The sequence below is a fragment of the Sceloporus undulatus genome, chromosome 1 (genome assembly GCF_019175285.1).
Source record: "Sceloporus undulatus isolate JIND9_A2432 ecotype Alabama chromosome 1, SceUnd_v1.1, whole genome shotgun sequence".
Taxonomy (NCBI): Eukaryota; Metazoa; Chordata; class Lepidosauria; order Squamata; family Phrynosomatidae; genus Sceloporus; species Sceloporus undulatus.
In genome coordinates, this window is record NC_056522.1 from 192,612,172 (window position 1) to 192,631,983 (window position 19,812).

At 40.7% G+C, this 19,812-nt stretch overlaps 2 protein-coding genes across 16 annotated transcripts in view; one reads left to right on the plus strand and one right to left on the minus strand.

The window, feature by feature from the left end:
• The window catches only part of LOC121919574 (coiled-coil domain-containing protein 150-like), a 475,343-nt gene that overhangs the window by 161,266 nt on the left and 294,265 nt on the right, over positions 1–19,812 (minus strand). The gene's annotated exons all lie outside the window — the stretch shown is intronic.
• ANKRD44 (ankyrin repeat domain 44) overlaps positions 1–19,812 on the plus strand; it is a 188,760-nt gene that overhangs the window by 87,598 nt on the left and 81,350 nt on the right. For all 13 annotated transcript variants that reach the window (XR_006101511.1, XR_006101510.1, XM_042446280.1 and 10 more), the window contains exons 5-6: positions 15,452–15,652; positions 18,645–18,732. Coding sequence is in view for 11 of the 13 variants with exons in the window: in XM_042446280.1 (XP_042302214.1) it covers positions 15,452–15,652; positions 18,645–18,732 (289 nt within the window). In the remaining 2 variants the exon portion in view is untranslated. The remainder of the gene's footprint in view (positions 1–15,451; positions 15,653–18,644; positions 18,733–19,812) is intronic.

Below are 19,812 nucleotides of genomic sequence, written 5' to 3' on the forward strand. Positions count from 1 at the left end.
AACCACTAACCTAGAAGCCTCTCTAAGTTATAAACATAAAAGACAGGGGTTAGGGCAGGGGAGAAGAGTTTAGACAAGTGTTGCCAGTGTGAAAACTGGAGAGGGCTCCTGTACCTTTAAGTATTTTATAGATGAGGGAATTTCACCAGGTGTTCTTTGTTACCTGGTTGTGTGACTAGTAAAATCTGCTGAAATTCCCTCTTCTCTACAACCCTGAAAGATTCAGGAGCCCTCTCCAATTTTCAAGCTGGCAACCCTAGTTTGGATTCCATGTGACTCCAGCTTATTGTCTACATGCAATCCCCCTCAGCCATTTTGAGGCCATCAAGGTCCTCCATTCTCTTCATTCTTTGAGAAATTTTTACACATTATTTTAAAACTCAAACTGCCCCTGCCTTGATGTTCTCAAGGCTTGTCTGGTGTATTTTAGGAACAGACAGAAGATGGAGCCTGGTAGAACTCTGGATGATTTGCTGTTGATCGACAAGGATTTCTGAGCCCCGATTTTAGCAACAGTAGCATTAAAGTGGCACACACATGTTATACTGCTGAAAATGAAAAAAGCATACAGAGATCCACTGCAGAAATAATCCAGTTTGAGACTGCTTTAACTGCCTTGGCTCAATGATAGGGGATTCTTGGAACTGTAGTTTTGTGAGTCATTTAGCCTTCTCTGTCAGACCTCTGGGGCCACAATGAACTACAATTCCCAAGATTTCCTAGCACTGAGCCAGGGCAGTTAAAGCAGTCTCAAACTGGATTATTTCTGCGTTTTTGACCCAGAACAAGTTTTGGTGTGGAAGGAAGGGCTGTGGACATCATTCAGATCTGATATGCAAAGTAGTTCCCTAGGCATAGACTCTTATAATTCTATTTAATTCTATTACATATACACCAACCAGAGGTTGGAAGACTTAAGGTTTTAGTTAAAACAAAGTAGATCCCCCAAGTTTGATTCTGCCACCTGTGATCTGTGCAACTCAGGAAAACTCAACCCAATAGCTATAGCTATGTGTTGTAGCTTCATAAAGTGTCAGTAAATATTGTTTTGTTCCTGTCTTATCAAGAAGAAAGCCTGTCAAGATGTTTGATGGTCACAGGCTGTGGGTAGCAGGTAGATCTTGGAAAAGTTGCTTTTTCATACTCTAACTCCCACAATGCCCCGGTTACCATGACCAAGTTGTAGTCCAAACCACACCCGTGACATTTCCAAGCTCTGGGAGTAGAATGCTGCATTCATTTAAGGCTGTCTTTTATGTAGGCTTCTTTACATTAGTCTGCTGGTGTTTTAACAAGAAACACAGCAGACTTCTCCTATTTTGTTTGTGTGGCTAATATTGATTGTGTTGTGTACATTGATCTCTAGATCATCCTTCATTGCAACACAGATAAATGGGCAATTTGATTGCCCTGAAAAGCCAGCAATGGATCATTTGTGTTGTGAACAACAGTGTAAATAAACATGCACTTTGTATTCCATTGACCAGGCTCCATAGAGCCCTTCCTAGTCATTATTAACATGGATACCTGAAATTGTTATTCAGGATAGGTGAGTGCAGTCTTGGAGTAAGAGAGATGTCCTGTAGTGCTATGGACAAGGCAATAAATCCCACTTGGCCTTAGAAGGTATCGAGTGGGAAAAATTGGCATTCAGGGTAAAAATGGTAGGCAGATGTTCTGAATGTAAAGGAAGGGATCAAAACTGAAGGTAAGATGATGCTGAGGAAAGCCAGTATGACACTACTAGTATACATGTTTTCAGCTGGGTTTGGAAATGTTGTTTTTTAGGACAGTTCTTCGCAGAATCTGTAATCCACAGCTGTTCCTCCTGAGCTTTTCTTGTCTTTGGAGGACAGAGCTGTTCCTACTTCATGGGCATTTCCTGCATTTCTCAGACTTGCTTGTGGCTCTCAGTTGTGGCAGAAGATGCTTGATACCTTTTCAGAGCTCCTTGTACTGCTGGTCTTTGTATATTGAATGGAAGTGGAAGCATCTCCATCTTGTCATTTCCCCCAGGCTGCCAGATGTCTCATCTGATCCTTCTCATAGATATCAACATTTGCCCCATGGATCAATATCATTTTGCCAATCCACTTGTGGATGGCTATTGCTGAAGTCATGTTACAAGACAGAAAAGTCAACACAAATCATGTCTTTAAAAAGATGGAATGGTTTATTTTATTTTATTATTTATTTATTTATTTAATTTTCATCTTGCTTTTCTCCCATGTGGGACAAAGTGACTTACAGAATACATTAAAACAGCGTTTTCCAAACTTTGGCCCTCCAGGTGTTTTGGACTTCAGTTCCCAGAAGCCCTATCCGGTTTGGCCAACAATCAGGATTTCTGGAAGCTGAAATCAAAAACATCTGGAAGACCAAAGTTTGGGGAACATGGCATTAAAATAATATAGCTGAAATATCTGAGATACAAACATTCAAAAAGCATTAAAATCGACTTTAAAACATTAGTTAAAAACAGTTAAAAGTATATTAAAATCTCTTACATATTAAGAACCAGCACACTAACTGTACTATCCCAACCAACTAAAAGTTAGACCTTTTAAAAGAAGAAGGTCTTTGCCTGCTGGCAAAAAGAGAGCAAGGAGGGAGCCAACCAAGCCTCCTTTGGCAGAGAGTTTCATAGCCTGGGAGCAGCCACAAAGAAGGATTTTTCCCCAGGTCCTCACCAATTGTATCTATGATAGTGGCACGGCCAAGAGAAAGCCCTCCCTCAAAGATCTTAAAACATGAGTAGGCTCATATAGAGAGAGAAGTCTTCCAGAAAGCCTGGACCAAAGATTTTACAGAAAACACAAGAGACAAAATGGGATGAAAATGATGTCTGGATTGCCTCTATAATTGATTAACAATCCATAAAAATCCATACCAAAAAAAAGAACATATTTATTCTATATACTTGGACATGGGACCAGAGGAACAGAGAATGTTAAAACATGAAGGTCAGAGTCTCTAATGGCTCAGCCAAGGCCAGTTGGTTTCTTTTATTCTGCTTACCCTGGGATCTCAGATATAGAGAGAGGAGGATCAAAGACACTGGAGAACTATATTACTTTCTGTTTCTTAATATATCCATAGGTATAGCCATCAGGTGAATGTACTCCCTGGCCCTCCCTCCCTTCATTTTAAAGCACAGTCAGAAGCCTTCGTGTGCTTTGAAAAACCTCTTGAGAGATATTTGTGCGATGAAAGGTATTTTTGCCCAGTATGGAAAGTCAGCTTATAAAAAGCAATTATTTGCAATTACAGTTCCAACTCCTCCCAAAGCAGTTAGCTACATATGCATTAAAGAATAAATGCAGTTAATTCTGCCATAACTACCATGGCTCAATGTAATAGAATTCTGGGGATTATAGTTTTTTGTGGCACCAGAGCTCTTTGACAGAGAAGGCTAAATGTCTCACAAAACTAGTTTGCAGAATTCCATAATGTTGAGTCAGGACACTTAAAGTGGTGTCAGACTGCATTAATTCTCCAGTGTGGATGCAGCCTTAGCATTGTGGTCCCATGGAATCACAAGGACAAGATACTTCCAAGCTCTGTGTTTTCAACAGTGCTGTTGCCCCTGTAGTGTGGCACACCTCCCAGCCACTGTTCTGCTTACTCTTTCCTGACACAATTGTGGCAGCCTCCAGCTGCCCTACACCTTTGTCCCCATTCTTTCCCCACTCCCATGGCTCTGCTGTACGTACACGGAAAAGAGCCAGTCACTAGTCCCTTATAGGGATTCATGTACCCCTTCTGTACGAGACTTGTCCCATGCTAGAGATCCCAGACAGTTTTGTTCAAAAGCCCACAAAAACAGAAATCCCTGCACATAGGGAACAATTAATGCCTATAATCATGGGCAAAGAAAGAGGTGGCATCAACAGGTCCAAATTTCACCTGCTTCTGGAACAGAATAGGTGCTATCTTTGGCTGCTTCCATCTGCTAATTAATTATCCTTTAATTGTGGGCCTATGTTGTAAGCATATTGTTAATGTTTCACTTTCACACTTAAGTGAGGTAGACCTCTTGGGCATCTGCTGATCACTAATTATAAATAGAATTTGTCACATATAATGCTTTTTTTCATATTAGCTGATCAGGCATCCAGAGGTAATGTTCGTAGGAAGGAAGAGTATAGATTTTGCTGAAAGCAATTTTATTTTTAACTGAAGCAGGAATAATCAGCCACTGCTGCCTTCCAACATCCTGGCAGAGGATCTTCCCTAATGTGACACTTGATTTGTAGCGTAGCAGGAAACAGTTCATGGTAGATAACAAGACACTGGAATAACCTTGACAGAAATGGGACATTCCCTAGAGATCTGCTGATTTAGGCTGCAATCCTGTGCACAGTTAGGGGTGGAGGCAAGCAGCCCTTTCTCAGATAGTGCTAGTTTTTGCATACTCACATTTTTTTCCTTTTGTCCCAATTTCTCCCATCTAACTGGTTTTATGAGCACTATAAAATTCTGCAAAGCTCTGTTTCACAAGGATGGTACTAGGATAAATGCTGCATCAAGTTGTTCCTACTATTAGGCAGAGTGGGACAGATGCTGAGGAGGAAGTAGAAGGTGGTGGCAAAGAATTAGAAATCATGAGTTGTGTGTATATAGGTGGTATGTGGCTCCTCTGCAATCTCTATCTCTCTATGCTACCCTGGTTGCATCCACACTGCAGAAATAATCCAGATTGACACTACTTTAACTGCCACGGCCAGTGCTATGGAATTTTGGAAATTGTAGTTTGTTGTGGCACCAGAGTTCTCTGACAGAGATGGCTCAAGATCTCACAAAACTATGATTCCCAGCTTTGCCATAGCATTGAGCCATGACAGTTGAAGTGGAGTCAAAGTGGATTATTTCTTCAGTGTGGATGCAGCCCTTTTTGTTCTGAGATGTGATAGGTGTACCCCATTCCACATAGATTCCATTGCAAGTCAGCCTCTGTAGGTGGAATTGTGGGTGGGCACCTTCTTGTCCGATTTATGCAGCAGAATTTTTTGGTCAAACTTTGTACATAGCTGGAGCCACAGTGGCTCTCTCATGTTTTCTCTCTCCAATGCTGGGTAAGCAGAAAGATACCCCTATGATTAGTCTCCAGTATTAAACTACTTTAAATGCCATGAACATCAGTGGGATATTGGCAGACCAGCTATGTAGGGGATTGAAGTTCTGACTGTTGTTTTCTTTTGGGGAGCAGCAGGTGCTGCATGTCCAGCAATGGAGTAAATCCTGAAGAATTTGCACCTCAATTTCTGAAGTGAACTTGAGACAGCTGATGAAAGACTGAACATAAACTCCCTTCTAAATTCTGTCTCCCCTGCAATTTTATGTTTGTAAATGAAAAATGAGAAATACCTCCTTTAGATTCAAACAGTTACCCAGATTTGTGTGAGCCCTCCCCCACCTATTTCTTTTAGAAAAGGGCAAAATTAAAGTATTGGCGGTAGATAAAGGATGGGGAGGACAAGACAGCTCATATTTTCTCTCTCTTGCTGTTTAGCTCAAATATAATTTAATTTTATCCTAACTATCTCATGATACCAGACCCAAGGTGGCTCACAATATTAGTTAAAACAAAACACAGTTTCAAAAATGAATAATATAAAAATTAAAAACAACTAAACAAAAACAATATTGAAAACATAATTCAAAAATAGTTTAAAAGGTAGTTGAAACACAATTATAATGATAAAATACAACACACCCCAATTAAAAATCTGCAATAACTAGTTAACAGTCAAAGGATTGGATAAACACAAAGGTCTTTGCCTGCTGGTGGAAAAAAAGCAGAGAGGGGATTAACCTAGCCTCCAGAAGGCCCTTTCCTGTGTCCTCACCAAACATGCCTGTGATGGTGGAGTGACCAAGAGAAAGCCCACCCCCCAGGATCTTAAAACTTTTGAATATACAGTCCAGTGCTTGGTGACAACCAGAAGCCTGTGAAAAACTGATCTGCCCATATAGATTCTGTTTCATAGGCAAGATGTAAGAACCCCCTATCTTTCCCTAATGAGTATAGCTTTTTGTAGGAGGAGTTAAGGCGAGAAGAAAGAACTTGTTCACACTTTCTCTGCTTTGACTCTCAACCTACCAATTTTTTCCCTTAAAAAACAAAAAAAATAAATGAGGAGGGAAAACATTGTGGAACATGCATTTTTGATTGTGATTTTTTTTATTTGTGGCAAAGTACTCAGCATCATTAAAGAGTTCTACACATCAGTCCTTAAACAGCATTCAAGAGGCTGAAGTGTGGCAGACCATGTGTGTTGGCTTCTTTTCTTCCCTTGGCTCTTTACTTCAGACATTAAAAGAGCTTCCCTGGATACTAAACCTATATTGTGGATAAACTCTTTCTAAACTCAGTGCCCCACTGACACCAGATCCCCCCAATAAACTATCTTGGGCCCCATACAGACAGGCCAAAATAAAGCCACTTCGGGTCACTTTGGAGGTATGCCTCTTTAAATGATGTATGCATACTAGATCTGGAATCTCGCACTAAAGCCACGATCAAGTCCTAAGGACTGGAGCGCAGCTTGTGCGCAACTTCCGACTCTTAGTACGCATGCATCATTTAAAGAGCATACTCCAAAGTGACCCGAAGTGGCTTTATTTTGGCTGTCTGTATGGGGCCTGGTTGAGCAGGATGATCTGGAAGGAAGATCAGCTGGGCATCAGTACAGTCCCTCACCAGATTCCTGATTGTTTGCAGGGCCATAAGTGTTATAATCTCCTTTCAGATTCTTGTGAGAAGTTCAACTTGGGAAGGTTGGGGGATGGTTGAGCAGTTTATTAGTCCCTCTCCACATAGATGTTTGAGCTTTGAGTAAAGCAATTTGCATTCTTTCACATATCCAGTCTGGAAAGCTAGCAGTACTGTCTGTAGTTCCTCAAGTTCCTCAAGATGACAAAAGTGATGACCAAAAGCATAACAGAAAGGAAAGCAGATTTGGGTAACCATTAAGTGGGTTTCTGGTCTGAAATAGTTTTAAGTCTTTTCAGAAATTATGCCTCCCAAGCAGTTGCCTCTCAGTTCTTTGTGTGTTCAAATAGAACTTGAGAAACCAGGAGGCCTTGGCGTTGTAGTTTTCCACCTTAGTAGGTGGGGCAGGACAGTGGATTAGATTAGATGCTTTTAGTGATAATTGAGAAAATATTCTGTGCCTCCTCAATGTACATGAGACAAAACAAATATGTTGTTGCTGCAGAGATCTCCAAAACTGATTAACGTCATGCAGCAGATTTAGGGTTGCTCTTGAGATGCAGTGTGTTGCTGGAGAGGAAAAAGTTATCTTGTTGTTAACTGGAGCTCTTATTCAGGATTCAATACAAGAAACCACCTACTTGTGAAAGAAGTCCTCACCTACACATTCCTTTTGCTCAGGCTGGAACCTCATCCCTGTGTCTTTTATTATTGAGGCATATACAGTGTTACCCCGGGATCGAATGCGCCGCCTTACGAAATTTCCGGGTTACGAAAAAAAATCATTAAAAAAAACTGTTCCGGGTCTAAGGTTTATTTTCGGTTACGAAATTTTTTGGTGCTTTTCGGCGCTTTTCCCCACGAAATCGCAGCTTTCGCTATTAGCGCTATGGGGCTTCGGGCTTGCGAATGCTTTCGGGTTAACGAATGGCGCCGGGAACGAATTAATTTCGTAACCCGGGGTACCACTGTATATCTGCACACAGGCTTGATGTGTCGGATGTATATATGTCCCACCTCCTAACTGAAATTCCCAAGGAAGCTCTCTCTCATTAGTGTTTTTGAAAGCTATCAATTTGAGTGCCAACCGAAGAAATGCCTTCGGGGCAACCTGTTTTTGTGGCTGCACTCTCTTAACAAATATGTTGTTGCTGCAGTTGCATCATAAGGGGGTTGGGATGGGTGGGTTCCCAATCCCAAATCACTCCAAAATAGCTTTTCCCACATTCAAGAAAGTGAGAAATTCTATTTTAAAGTGTTTTGGTATTGGGAATCCACCCATCCCAACCCATTATTTCCCACGCTAGTGGAAAATAGTGTAATGTAATGGAACAGTTTGCACTTGCGCTAGCTGCTAATGTGTGTTCTTGCTGAGAATGTATACATGGAAAAGATCAAGAGAATATTCCCCTTTTTATCTTCTAAGATACTATGAATCTATTTCTCTGTTTTATTTGTTTTGTCAGAAGATTCCAGAATATAGACATTCTCATCTCCCACACTTGTCTCAAATACAGAATCTAGTGAGGGAAACACAAAACAATCAGGCTGACTGAATTGTCATCAGTACTGTCATCCCATTTTAAGTTTCCATTTTTATTTGGTTTTGCATCACTCAAAACACTGAGTCAACACAATGTATGCCAGTGAACTGGCTGCTGAGAGGAGCTGTCTTTTATAAAAAGAAGAAGAAGAAGAAATTGCAAGCTTGGCTTTTCTCCAGAGATTGATGGATTTGCCTTTGCAACAATTTGAGTGCTTGCCAAGCCTGGAGGCATGAACCCTTGGAGCTCATTTCTGAACTGAACTATTGTTTGGCTGCTATTAGAGTTTCCCAGCTGCTAACTTCTAGCACAAGTTCACCAAAAGAAATCTCTAATAGAATGCAAATGCTAGGAAAGAAATAAAACACTGTATGTGTGTTTGTGTTTGTGTGGGTAAAGTGTAAGGAATGCCTCCTCTTTAATAGTAAAGGCAGCATAATAATAAATGTTACACATCAAACTATAAAAAAGCAAAGCGGTACAGCTGTGATCATTACCAAATAGCATTGCAATCAGTTGGGTTTGTTTCATATTTCAGAGCTGGTGATTTTGATTGAATGTGACATTTTGATTGACTAGATGGCTTGTAATCTCTCCATCTCTCTTAAGTGTCAACCTTTTGATGTTAAACCCTAAAGTAGTGGCCTAGAGTTCACAATATGTGCAGCTGTTTTTGTTGTTGCCGTTGTTGTCCTTTACAATAGTGTGACTCAAAAGTGATGGTCTCAAGACATCTACTGTCAGTCCCTGGGGAATTCCCAGGAAAGAAAGAGTTGGAGCCAATGGGCACAGATATGATAGTGGTCTATGGAATGCTGTGAGGGGGAGAAATTTCCAATCCCCACATCACACATCTTAAGAAGCATTGCTTTACAGCACATCATTATTACAGTGGGCCCTTGGTATCCTCTGGGGTTTGGTTCCAGGACACACTGTGGATACCGAAATATGATGGCATGAGCTGTCCTAACTTTAATATTCAGTTATATATCTTCTCCAGTTCTTTCATAGCGGCCCTTCCACTAGTCTTCTTCTGCCCTAGGCATCTTCTGATTTCTTTGATTTTCTTTGGTAGAAGGCTTTGTTGTAGAAATTAGAGCATTGTTTGCTTGCATGGGAGATCATTACAGTGGTCCTGTGGTTACTGCAATCTCTGGTGTCCCCTTTCTTAGGGATTGGAATCTATATTGGATGTTTCCAATCTGTGGGCTACTCTTTTTGTTTTCTATATTCAATGGCAGATTTTAGTTAGAACTTGAGTGGATTCTGTTTCTGTAATTTGAAGCGGTTCTGTTGATATGCCATCTGTTTTTGGTGACTTATTTCTTCCAAGTGCTCTGAAAACAGCTTCCACTTCACTTGCTAAAATTGTAGGTTCGTCTTCAATGGTTCTTCCTTAAATGAATCTGTCATCCTTTCATCTCTTTCATATAGTTCTTCTGTGTATTTCTTCCATAATCTTTTTATTTCTACTTGATCCACTGCTGGTAGTATTGCATCCCCATTCTTGGTTTAAATTCCCCTTTGATTTATAGGTTTTTTTGTGTTTTTCGGGCTATGTGACCATGTTCCAGAAAAGTTTCTTCCTGACGTTTCGCCAGCATCTATGGCTGCCATCTTCAGAGAATGAAGATTTCTTTGATTTCTTGCATCTTGTGGAAGAGGTCTTTTGTTCCTTCTTTTGTGTTGTCATCTTCTATTGCTTTGCATTGATTATTATATTAGATCTCCTTGTCTCTGTGCACAAGTTGTCAAACAGTTGCATTCAGGGTTCTGACTCTATTTCTGTTCCCTTCCACTTTTGCTTCTCTTCTGTCCTAAATGCTTGAAGGGTTTGTCTGTCTATTGAGGCTTCACTTTCTTTTTGGCTGCATATACTGGCCTTTTGGATTCCTTTTTAGCAATCTCAGAATTCAGTCCAGAATTGTTCTGTTTCCATCAATTTGGTTTAATAGTGCAAATATATTTTTTACATTATCTTTAAATTCTACAGGGATGTCTTTCAGGTTGTATTTTGACATTATGGTTGGTTTAGTATTCTTCTTCAGCCTTGCTCTAATGTTTGATATTAACATTTCATGGTTTGTGCCACAATCTGCTTCTGGTCTTGTTTTTGCAGACAGAATGGGAGCTTCTCCATCAGCTGTTTCCAGTTATGTAGTCCATTTGATTTCTCTGTTGACCATCAGGGGATGTGCACGTATATACAGTTCCCCCTTGCCTTACGTGGGGGATCTATTCCAGACCCCCGTGTAAAGCAAAAAACATGTATGCTCAAGCCCCATTATATATAATGGGGCTTGTGCTCGCTGCGCGGCCGTGTGCACACACTATAGGCGCATGCGCCATTCTCTCAGTCTCCCAGCAGCTTCCGTGTAAGCTGGAAGCTGCTTATAAAGAGCTTTCGTATGGCGCGGGCTCACTATAGTTCAGTGATGGCGAGCCTATGACATGCGTGCCAGAGGTGGCACTCAGAGCTCTCTCTGTGGGCACATTTGTCGTCGACCCAGCACAGAGTTTGCCAGAGTAAGTTACTGGAAAGCCAGAGGGACACGGTACTTTGCAATATAAATAAGTGGGTTTTGGGTTGCAATTTGGGCACTCGGCTTCTAAAAGGTTCACCATCACTGCTATAGTTGCTTGAAGCATGTGTTTGTGATGAACCAATTGTTGGCCCCACAAAATTGGACCAGTCATTCTCCTGCATCATTTCTTGATCCAAATTTTCCTACAGCCTTTGATTCTGGTCTGTTTCCTACTTTTGTATTCCAGTTTCCTGTGATTAACAAGAAGTCCTATTTTGATGTCTTATCAATTTCCGCCTTGACTTCATCACATAATTTTTCCTTTTCTTCTTTTTCTGCCTCTGTATCTTTGGAATTATGGTTATGTTTATATGTTTTCCCTGAAATCTCATTGATATTACTTTGCTGGTTTTACATTTCTCCTCACAATTAACCCCACCCCATTTGTTCTTAGATTTTCATTTCCTGAGCAAAACACTGCAATTATTTGACTCAAAATGTCAATTCCTGGCAACATTTGCTCACTCACCCAAAGTATTGCAAGGTTCACATGTTTCATTTCTGGTTTTACTATGACTGCATCTGCACTGCAGAAATAATCCAGTCTGACACTACTTTAACTGCCATGCTCAATGCAATGAAATTCTAGGAATTGTAGTTTTGTGAGACATCTAGCCTTTTCTGTCAGAGAGCTTTGGTGCCACAACAAAATACAATTCCCAGAATTCTATACCATTGAGCCATGTCAGTTAAAGTGCTGTCAAACTGGATTATTTCTGCAGTGTGGATGCAGCGAAGCCTCAGTGGACAGATCAAAATTCCCTTGATTCATGCTTCACACATTCCATGTTCCTATAATAGATATTGTGCAACTTTCCTTTCACCTCTGAGCATGTCAGCAGCTGAATGTCTTTTTGACTTCAGTTCAATTAAGTAATTAGCCACAGCATTATTTGTCTTCTGCTCTTTTCCAGGAGCACATTGAGTGCCTTTTGACCTAGGAGTTTCATCTTCTGACACTGTCTTTTTTTCCCATTTTGGATTGAATGGAAAAAGACATTTAAAAGGAGTTTATATTGCCTCCTTCTCTGCACTACTGTACTAACAAATGTTAGCTATGGTACCATTACCTTTGTCTCTGAGAGGTCCTCTTTCAACTGCCTGATAGCTGTTTGGCACATTTAGGCGCATTATAGACGGGCCTTTAATACGCCCCCATCACGTGCTAAGGGTAAGCCGAGGACCTAGCATCCATACCGGCCTCACTCCTAGCACGTGACGGGGGTGTAAAGATGGCAGCACCCTATACACACGGGCACCGCCATCTTTACGTGCTGGACACGTTGTGTCCGCACATGTCGCCCCGGAAATGACGACGCAAATGCGCCCCTTGGGCTTTGCGGCGCCTCTTCCAGGGCCTGAGAAGGAGCGCGATTTCCGCGCTCCTTCATGGCAGCGTCCAGGAGCTGCACCGTTTAAAGGCTGCGGCTCCCGGATGGTGCAAGCGGCGGTGCCAGCAGACCGTTGCAATCCGGCGGTCTGTAACGCGCCTTAGTCTGCTCCTCAGCAAAAACCCATCTGATATGGGAGACCCTACTAGCAGTACTGCTACAAACAGCATAGCCTCTTGTGAGTGAAGGATGTCCATGATGTTAAAGAGGTAGTGAGGTCATGCTACAGGTCTCACTCTCAAGGCTGCACAGCTCTTCATTCCAGTTGTCCTTGTATCATGTTTGGATGTCTGCAGGAGAAAGTGTGTAGAAGATGGGATGGTATAGGCACATTACTTCCAGGAAAAGTCTGGAGGCCCCTTTAATCACATGCAGCCTTTGTTGCCTGAGAGAGATAAAACCTGCTCTCACTGATTGGATACTACTTCACTTTGGAAATGCATATTACACCTTATGGACTGTCTCTACTCTTCTACTAAAGGCAATGGTCCAGTAGGTCAGTGACCTCTGCCTCTTCTCTCTAACAGCATTTAAGAAGGTTAGATGCAGGACATGACAATGAGACTTCTTCACCACAATTCCATTTCACTGACACACAGTTGTAGGAGAGGAAAGTTCACTGTGCAAAAATGCCATATCAGGTGTATTATTGGGCATACGGAAGAAGACGGAGATGTGTGGAACATTGTTTTTCTTTTCGTTGGCAATTGAGTCATTTAAAATATCGCCTGCCAAATGGGATTAAATGGTCATAGGTTGAGTGATGTCCATGTTACGTAAAAACTAGTCCACCTTGAAGAGATGAGAAAGTGGAAACCTACAAAATGTTTGCATCATCTGAAAATGGGGCGAACGGAGATGTTTACAGAGACAGAATTCAACAGACATCTCCGTTTATCATGAAAATTATGCTGGTTGAAAATGATAAGGAGACACACTGGGGATTCAGATACATGCATAATAAACTTATATTATGTAGGGCATGAGTTGAAAAGGTGAATTTGCTTCCTTGTGAACAGAATGTTATTTCAGTATTCTAAGAGTGGGTTGGTTCCTTTTTCTGTCTTATTTTCTCTGTCAGTGGGTGTACATTATAAAAATGTCAGTCACACATACTGCTGCATGAATTTTGCAACTGAGTAGAAATGTGGGCCACAAGGGTTTCAGCTTCATCTTTGTTTTGTTTTTTCTTTATTTCAGGTGTGTGCATTTGTTTCAGAATGACTGCAAGGTTGAACTGAATAGGGATGACCCCAGTCAATTTTAATATATTGTGAAACAGATGCAGAGAGGTGTACAAGAGGGAGATGGGAATATTCCTTGTTTTTTTGATGGTAGTTTCAGCATGGCATCTTCTGTAGCTTTCCCTGGCTTTCAATCCACACACACCCTAGATAAAGTCCCAGATATTCTGTCTTTCTACAGTATTCCTTCGGGGGAGGATGGATACCAGTATCTAGTAAAGGCCACCATTTTCTTGCTCAAATTGCCCCAGATCAACACTGTGTTAAAAACATTCTGGGATAAAAGATTATCTTCCAGCAGAGGCTGCTGTAAGATATCGTGGTTTGAATGTTGGAATATGACTCTGGAGACCACGATTTGAATCCCTGCTCAGCAGTGGAAAACCACCAGGTGACCATGGGCAAGTCACACTATCTCAGCCTCTGATAAAGGCTCTGAACAAAACTTGCCAAGAAAATCCCATGCTAGGTTCACCTTAGGGTCACTATAAATCAGAAGTGACTTGAAGGCACTGAATTATTGTGGAAGACAGGCTCTCCTTACAATTCTTTGTCTCTTCACTCTCCAACCATCTTTCTCTTCAATGGAAGAGGTGACTGATCTTCACTTGCATCCCTGTGTCTCAGTAATTAGCACTTTTTGATAAATGTAAGTCATGGATTTTCACCACTGGCAAACTGTTATTATAATGGGTAAGCCAAAGAATTTGTACATATTGGATGCAGTTGCTATTGATTAGCATTGCTAGAGGAGGTGAAATTATAAAATTTCCAAGAAAATAAACCTAATGATCAATCCATACTCCCCTCCATGTCTTCCAAAGGCTAAATCCAACTGAATTGGTTTGCTCATTCATTATATAAATCAACACTTGGTATTGACTAATGTTAAGCCATTGCTTCAGTAAGCTTGCTCTAATTAGGGACTAGCAATTGGATTTGGGGCCATAGTATCTACTTGTGAGAGAGCTAATGTGGTGTAATGGCTTGAACATCAGACTGGGAGTCTGGGAGACTGGGGTTCGAATCTCCACTCAGCCACGGAAACCCACTGTCTCATAGGCAGGCAGTGGCAAATCAAACTGAACAAATCTTATGAAGAAAACATCATGATAGGTTCACTTTAGGGTTGCCATAAGTAAAAAAATGATTTGAAGGCACACAACAACAAATCTGCTTATGACTTTTATATTAACCAACCAGGTGGAAGAAAGAAATAAAAAGCAAGATTGAAAGAGTTAGTGGATATTTTTTGGTAATTTTAAAACAGACAAAAACAAAAAACAAAACCACTCTATGTCATTGACATCATAAGAGGTCATGCAGAAAGGTGATATTTTACTTTACTTGTAATGCTCACACAAAGGGCAGCCCAAATCATATTTTAGAATCAATTCTTTGTTGTAAATAAACATTTAGAGATTGACTTTCAACAGAAAACTGTTCTTAACAGGTGGGTTAGATTTGAAAATATTAATATGTCATCTACCTCTGTACTAAGGGCAATGCATAACAATCTAAGATATGATGCAATATTAATACAATACATGATTTGACTGTTTTAGAATTTAGATTAACCCAATAAATATAGTGTTTGAATTTGCAGTCCAAAGCCTATTGACCAGGAGGTAAGCTCCACAAAGTAATCTATTTGCTTGGGATCATGCAGTAAATTAATATGAACGTATCTAAACATATTGTGTTGACAGTAGCAATTCTACTTCCACTTGTTAGATAATTGTTTCGTTTAATTCAGATACTTCCACCAATTAAAGACCCCAGAAAGAGACTGAGCTACCTCAATATGCACTGGGGGGGTGGGTTACATGACTGAATATCTCCTTAGTATTCATTGTCCTTAGAGCAGAAGGAAGACGTGGCCACTAGACAGCATTAACTGAAGATTCATAAGCACAATCTTTAGTTTGCAATAAATGTTTGTTTGTAAGATTTTACTGTGCTGTCATTGTAGGAAGCAGTGCAAGTATTGATCAAGCATTCAGCCGATGTCAACGCACGGGACAAGAACTGGCAGACACCCCTGCATGTAACAGCTGCAAACAAAGCCGTGAAGTGTGCAGAAGTGATCATTCCACTTCTGAGTAGTGTCAACGTCTCTGACAGAGGAGGTCGAACCGCGTTACACCATGCAGCTCTCAATGGCCATGTTGAAGTGAGTGGCCTAATCGTTCCTCTGTTCTAACCTGGAACCATTCTTGTCAGTAGAGGGGGAAACAGGCATCTCCCTTAGTTTCATTACTTGGTATTAGAACCAAGCTCCTGCCAGCATTTCTTACAGCAGACCCCACCAAGTGAAACAGGAGTTCTTTTGTTGCAGGAGAGAGCCAGACAGCAGCTCTCTGTAACTGTCCTGGAACAAACTGTGAAGTTTTTGACTAGACAGTTACAGAAGTGCCCAAGAAAATCTTAAAACGGTTTGCATTTCTCCTGGAATTTCATCACTTCTGCAGAATTACTTAGATTCAAAACACACTGCAGTTTGAGACCGCTTTAACTGCCCTGGCTCAATGTTAGGGAATTCTGGGAACTGTGATTTTGTGAGACATTTAGCCTTCTCTGTCAGAGAGCTATGGTGCTACAATTCCCAGAATTCCTTTGCACTAAGCCAGGGCAAAAAAAGCTGTCTCAAACTGGATTATTTCTGCAGTGTGTTTTGAACTTTAGTTTTTCTAACCTGATACCCTCCAGATGTGTTGGACTGCAACTCCTGTCACTTTGATCGACATAATGAACATGCTGTCTGAGGATGGTTGAAAACAGAGCATACATCTGGGCAGTTTGTGTTGAGTAAGGCTGTTGTAGAATATGTCTGAAGTTCAAGATTACCCATAAAATATAGTAATCATGTTTGTGCACTGGATTGGAATCGCATGGCCCTCCAGATGTTATTGAAGTGTAAATCTCAGTAATCTTAGCCAGCATAGCCAACGGTGAGGACCACTGGGAGTTGTAGTCTAACAACATCTGGAGTGCTGCTTGATTCCCACCCCAATATACACACATATCAGAGAGAAATTTCATTTAAATGTTGCTTTCTGATAACTATTTAATACATCTTTTATTAAGCATAAGCAAAACCAACCTTTCTTTATTGTGAATGCAAAATGAATGGTAGAATTCCTTGCGCTAAGCAATTAGTATTGAAAAGCCAGTAAATCTGAGGAAAGTAAAAAGACATTGAGGGTCTTAGATTAAATATTTTCTAATATTTTTTCTCCAGGCTTCAGTTTTATTTAAAAATAATGCCTTTGGATTCCTACTAGAATTCTGGATAAGATCTCTTTGTGATGGCTGTATCTATAAGTATGATATTATCTGAAATCCAAATTCATATACCCATATTTGTGTGACAGTGATCCATAGCCAAGTAGTGAAATACAATGTTCCCACTAATTATAAAAGGACTGTGAAAAGATTACCAAAAAGATATTTCAGGGTATAACAGACATCTGCTATAAAGCACCTATAATAATTTGGACTTTTAATGGATAAAATATTTCAGGATAATGTTTCAATTATGTACCTTTAATCTCTTGCTCACAATCTGGAATGTAGGTGGCATATAATACAAAAAGCATAGAATCTCTGCCAGGAACAGGTGGTATATTCTTTACTGAATGTGATTTGTTAAACTCCTTTTGTGAACTCCATGCACAGAATGGCTAATGGCATCCTAGCTCCTTTTCCATTTTAACTCAGGAAAACTTTGAAGTAGGATCTTGTGTTATTTTTAGTAGGAATGATCAGCCATTTTACCATGCTAGCTAAATTCTAGCAGTCAACATGGCTGGAGCTGGTAGGGCACAAATCCCAGGTTCCCCCTTCCTCTTATTATTTATAGGCAAAGGCACAGAAATATACAAGTGCCTGTGCACATGCATATACACATGCAAACACACATACACACAGATCCAATTCTGCCCCCACCCGGCCCAGCTGGTGAGTGCTGAAAACAGCTAAGGAGCATATCTGTCAGTGTACTTCTCAGGTATTCACAGTGATTATTGGCTGGACAGGAGGGAGGAGGGTCAAGAGCCTTAAGTTTCCCATTTATGATCTAGTCAGTGTAGATCAGATAATAGACATAGACCAATAATAGACATAGGCAAAGTGTAGTCTTGGGGCACCAAAATTGTTTTTGCACCTGTTGAGCCCCCCCCCCTCCTCTTGTTTTTTGGCACAAAAGGAGAAGCAATAAAGCTATTTATTTATTATAAATAGGTTGTACCCCTCCAGCCACAGTTTAACACAAAGATACCCATTTTTCAATAGTGACTTCTAGCAATTTCAGGGTTTTGTTTGTTTGGCAATCCATGTGGCCCTTGAATGGTTCCAGGGTTGAAAACTGGCCCCTGGACACACTGCAGTTTCCCAGACCTGATCTATACTGTAATAGTCAATTTAACCTAGGATTCACATCCCTTCAGCAGCTTATATAGGTACTGGAAGGACCAAAATAACCCACAGTATTCTATTCCTGTTTGTTTTTTAAATTATTCCCAGTTATGAATCTAACAGCAACAAAAATTTCTAGGAGCAGAGAGCAAAAATTATGGAGATTATGCAAGGTTTCTTTATTATTATTTATTTAGCACACACGAGTTTCCCTAGAGGTCAATGAGAACAGCTTACCTTTTTATCTTGCTGATAGCTAATTATTGATGTGTTCAAGTTTGCTGAATTGGGAATTCCTCCAGGTGTGCCAGGACCAAAGCTGCCCACTTTCTCTGTTTCTGGTCTTTTGGCTTATCTGCCTTATGAATGAAGAGAAAAGAAAACTCCTTAGTAAATGCAGCACATTTGCTGTGTGGTGATTATATCCTATCTCACCTCCAGCTCCCCCCAAATAATTGGTGCAGGTAAGATGCACTTCACTAGAAGTTATTGTAAGCCACCTTTAAGATTAATTGAAACTGCTAAAGTTTTATTTGTAAGAATGGAAATATATAATAATAATTATTGTTACAAGCAAGTGACTGTAAGAGGTGCCTCACATTCCACAGTACTTTTAAAAAAATCCAAGCATTACTTCATAAATATCTTTGACTGACCAAGCAGTTAACATTAAAAGCACTATCAGCCTTTCTACAATAATTAACCTGCTTTTTTTCTTTTCATTTTGTGTGTTTGCTTGCTTGTTTTAGATGGTGAACTTGCTTTTGGCGAAAGGGGCAAATATTAATGCCTTTGACAAAAAGGACCGAAGAGCTTTGCACTGGGCAGCATATATGGGTGAGAGTGTCTTTTTTCCTCTGGTTGACAAAATGGTCACAACGTGATTGGTAGTAAAGGCCAGGCATTCCTCTGCATACATATAGGACAGCATAGAGATTAAAAGTTACAAACTGTTAAGAAAGTCTCCAGAAGTTTCTTATCCCAGCCATAAAGTGTTACCATACTGCTCTAACTGTACATTTGTCACCAGATTGCTTGGTCTCTACATTTCCCTGCCCTTGCTCCATTCTTTTGGCTGCCAGATGAAAGGTGGAAGCACCTAACAAGCAAATACCATATTATTATTATTATTAACCTTTATTTATAAAGTGCTGTAAATTTACACAGCGCTGTACATACAATCTTTTTAATTGGATGGTTCCCTGCCCTCAGGCTTACAATCTAAAAAGACACGACACAGAAGGAGAAGGGAGTGGTGGTGGGGAAGGGGCCTGTCTAGTAAGATAATACATATAAAATACATAGCAATATAGGAAATGATTCAATAAAACAGACAACAAAAGAACATCAAATAGCAAGTGAGAATTATGCAATGCCTGGGAACGCTTCTCTGAACAGGATGCTCTTCAGCTCCGTTTTGAAGCTGGTTAAAGAAGTGATGGCTTTTGCTCATGGGGGAAGAAGGTTCCAGGAGTGAGGGGCAGCAAGTGAAAAGGGGCGAATCTGAGATGGGGCAGAGGAAATCCTGGGCTGGGACAGCAGACCTTGACTATCAGAACGGAGGGCCCTGGTGGGAAGGTGAGGAGAAAGAAGGTCTGATAAGTAAGGAGGGGCCAGTCCATGGAGGGCTTTAAATGTTGACAGCAGGAGCTTATACTGAATGCGGAAAGGGAGAGGGAGCCAGTGAAGGGATGCCAACACAGGAGAGATGTGGTCAGAGCGGTGGGTGGATGTGATAATGCGTGCAGCTGAATGCTGGACAGAAATTAAAGGACGGAGGTGAGAGAGAGGAAGCCCAGCCAGGAGGATGTTGCAGTAATCGAGTCGTGAGATCACTAGGGCATGGACCAGGATCTTGGCAGTAGAGGCGGAGAGATATGGTCGGATTTTGGCAATATTGTACAAAAAGAATCTACA